General features: G+C 42.7%; 1 protein-coding gene across 1 annotated transcript in view; it reads left to right on the forward strand.

Annotated features, from left to right (window-relative positions):
- Positions 1 to 1,915: 1,915 nt before the first annotated feature.
- The window catches only part of LOC119580772 (insulin-like growth factor-binding protein 7), a 3,522-nt gene continuing 2,182 nt past the window's right edge, over positions 1,916 to 3,255 (forward strand). The window contains exon 1 of the mRNA XM_037928880.1: positions 1,916 to 2,047. Within this exon, the coding sequence (XP_037784808.1) occupies positions 1,986 to 2,047 (62 nt within the window). The 5' untranslated portion in view covers positions 1,916 to 1,985. The remainder of the gene's footprint in view (positions 2,048 to 3,255) is intronic.

Genomic DNA, 3,255 nt, shown 5'->3' on the forward strand with positions numbered 1-3,255 from the left:
TCTCTCTCTCTCTCTTTTCCCCTACTCTCCTCTCTCTCCCTTCTCTCTCCTCCTCTCTCTCTCTCTCTCTCTCTCTCTCTTCGTTGTTACTACGGGAAGCAGATTTTATATGCATTGACACGCACACGCACATACACACACACACAGACATACACTTATACATAAACACACAGACATATACACACACATACACACAGACATACACTTACACATACATTTATACATAAACACAACACACACACGTGCACGCACGCACATACACTTACACACAAATACACACGCACACACACACACATACACTTACACATAAACACACACTCACACTCACACACACACACACTCACACACACACACACACACACACACACACACACACACACACACACACACACCACACACACACACACACGCACGCACACACACAACACAAAGGATGCTGAACGGCGGTTCCTACTTTTAGATCAAAAGAAAGTTGTCAGATCAATGCTGATGACTTTATCGATAAGGTCTTAATCAGGTAAATACGGGTCATCATTATAAAGTTATTAGACTCTAACTGTAGGCCTACTCAATAATAATTCTAAACACAAAATAATTGTCGCAATTTTCATTAAAATCTGTAACAATAAGCGTATAAGGACAGCTACACCTAAATAGGTCATATCAATGTCACGAATATATATAGCATAAGAGATTTGCGAGGTTTTAGCTTCCATATATGGCCCGGCTGTTACGAATATAGTTCTTCTTTCAAGTGCCCTGTCCCACAAGGACGATCATGGATTTCCATGATTTTCTTGGAAATTTAGAGCGGTGGTTTGCCGTTGCCTTCCGCCCGGTGTTTTTTATCGAGTCACCATCTGTATTTACCCGGGTCTGGGACCGGCACTGACTTGGGCCGGCTTGGCCACCCTGTGGCCAGGTAGGCAATCGAGGTGAAGTTCCTTGCCCAAGGGAACAACGCGCCGGCCGGTGACTCGAACCCTCGAACTCAGATTGCCGTCGTGAGTCTTGAGTCCGATGCTCTAAGCACTCGGCCACCGCGGAGTATTGAGATTTGCCCGGGCCTTTCACGTATGGCCCGGCCTCTAGTTTCGATTATCTATATTATTATTTTAATTATTTTGACCTACGCACATGAGTCGGCCATTACAATATTTTACAAATATTCTGCCAACGAGATTTCCTGACAGTTTTATCTCTTTTGCGTGTTATCGTTTTTATTTTTTTCATTTTATTTTCTTTTTTTTCGTTTTCTTTTTTTTCTGAAAAGCTATAAACTTTCTTTTTTCCTCAACAATTTCCATGAAAGCAGCACATTCGCATTCGGTAAACAAAGCATGGAATCGCATATAACAAGAACCAAGAGGCCGTGAGAATATCGAAAACGAAAAGGAGTAATGTGTATTGTTCTTTATTATTGCGCAGTATTTCCACGTATGGTGATAATGGTGATGACGTATATTTATGTATATCTTTCTTTCCTTTAAGTCCCTCCTGTATCTTTTCTGTATCTTTTCCACTCTTCCCTGTCCCTGGCCCACGTCACCGTCTCTTTCGCCGACATCCCATTGCGTGTGTGTGTGTGTGTGTGTGTGTGTGTGTGTGTGTGTGTGTGTGTGTGTGTGTGTGTGTGTGTGTGTGTGTGTGTGTGTGTGTGTGTGTGTGTGTGTGTGTGTGTGTGTGTGTGTGTGTGTGTGTGTGTGTGTGTGTGTGTGTTTACAGACATAGATAAAGAACTAACCCTTCGTTAGATATTCGCATTTCTTCGCAGAAGACATGACAAGACGCCAAGACCAAAATCGTTTTTCACCAAACCTAAAACACTCCACGAAAAAATTCTGATTACAATTCGCAGCCATCCACCAAGCAAAATATTTGCAGAAACAACTGCGGGAGCATGACTAAGAGTTGGCCTTCAAGCAGGAATAAAGGATCGAATGCATGTAAGGCCGCCCCCACACGCCTAAGGCTCCGGACTCACAATGCGCGCTTCGTTCCTGCTGCTCCTCTTCGCTGGCGCCGCCCTCCTCGGCCTCCTGCAGGGGTAAGGATAGGGGGCTGAGCCGATGGTTTCGTTGTTAGTTCGTAGTCGTTGTGTGTATCATCACTGTTTCCTTATTATCGATATCATTGTTGCTAAACTCCTTACCACGACGCGCCAGTTTATAGCTCGCCACACCTTATGTTAAACATCAAATAGTCGCTCACTCACGTCATAAATGCCCAGTGGCTCTTATTTACGAAAGGAAAATGTTGAATCTTGCTTGACAACAATTAAATATTTCATATATTTAATATATAGACGTTAAATATAGATTTCGAACAAAGCGAGAAATGAAGTGAGTAAAAATCAAAGCTTCCGCCCAGTACTCTTTAACTAGTTAAAAATATCCCTGATCGCTCGTAATAATGAAATAGGGTTCAGATATTAGAATAGCTGTTGCAAACCTAGTAAATAATATTACTTCCTGTCCTATATTATCACCCTTGTGTGTGTGAGTGTGTGTGTGTGTGTGTGTGTGTGTGTGTGTGTGTGTGTGTGTGTGTGTGTGTGTGTGTGTGTGTGTGTGTGTGTGTGTGTGTGTGTGTGTGTGTGTGTGTGTGTGTGTGTGTGTGTGTGTGTACATATATGTAACCTAGCCACTGGGCAAGCCAGCCCAAATCAGTGCCGGTCCCAAGCCCGGGTATATGATAGGTTGGCGTTAGGAAGGCCATCCGGCTATAAAAAAAATAAATAAAATAAAAGATGTGTGTATATATATATATATATATATATATATATATATACATATATATATATATATATATATATATATATATATATATATATATATATATATATATATACATGTGTGTGTGTGTGTGTTTTACATTGAAGCAACAGCGTAGGAAAGTTTTAACCCGCTAGGTGCAACGACCGCTCGTCGCATTCTTGAGCGCTGAACCTAGAGGGTTAAAACTTTCCTACCATATAATGGTCTCATCCGGTGGTGGTAGCCCCTCTTCGCATTACTGTAGATCAGCAGCTGAAACAAATAATTGGATTCATGTACCTCGGGAGTAGCTTCAACGAAATTAGGAACCTCGGCAGGGAAGTGCGAGCGAGGCTGCAGGGAGTTGGAAGTTGCTGGAGGAATGCGAGTGGAGTGGTTTACGAGAGAAGGAAGCCTAAAGGAGCAGGTGAAGAAGCAGACACGAGATGCCTCAGAGCCCTCGGAGCTGTGAGCAGAAGGGACCGAATCAGGAATGAGA

The sequence above is a fragment of the Penaeus monodon genome, chromosome 14, assembly GCF_015228065.2.
Source record: "Penaeus monodon isolate SGIC_2016 chromosome 14, NSTDA_Pmon_1, whole genome shotgun sequence".
Taxonomy (NCBI): domain Eukaryota; kingdom Metazoa; phylum Arthropoda; class Malacostraca; order Decapoda; family Penaeidae; genus Penaeus; species Penaeus monodon.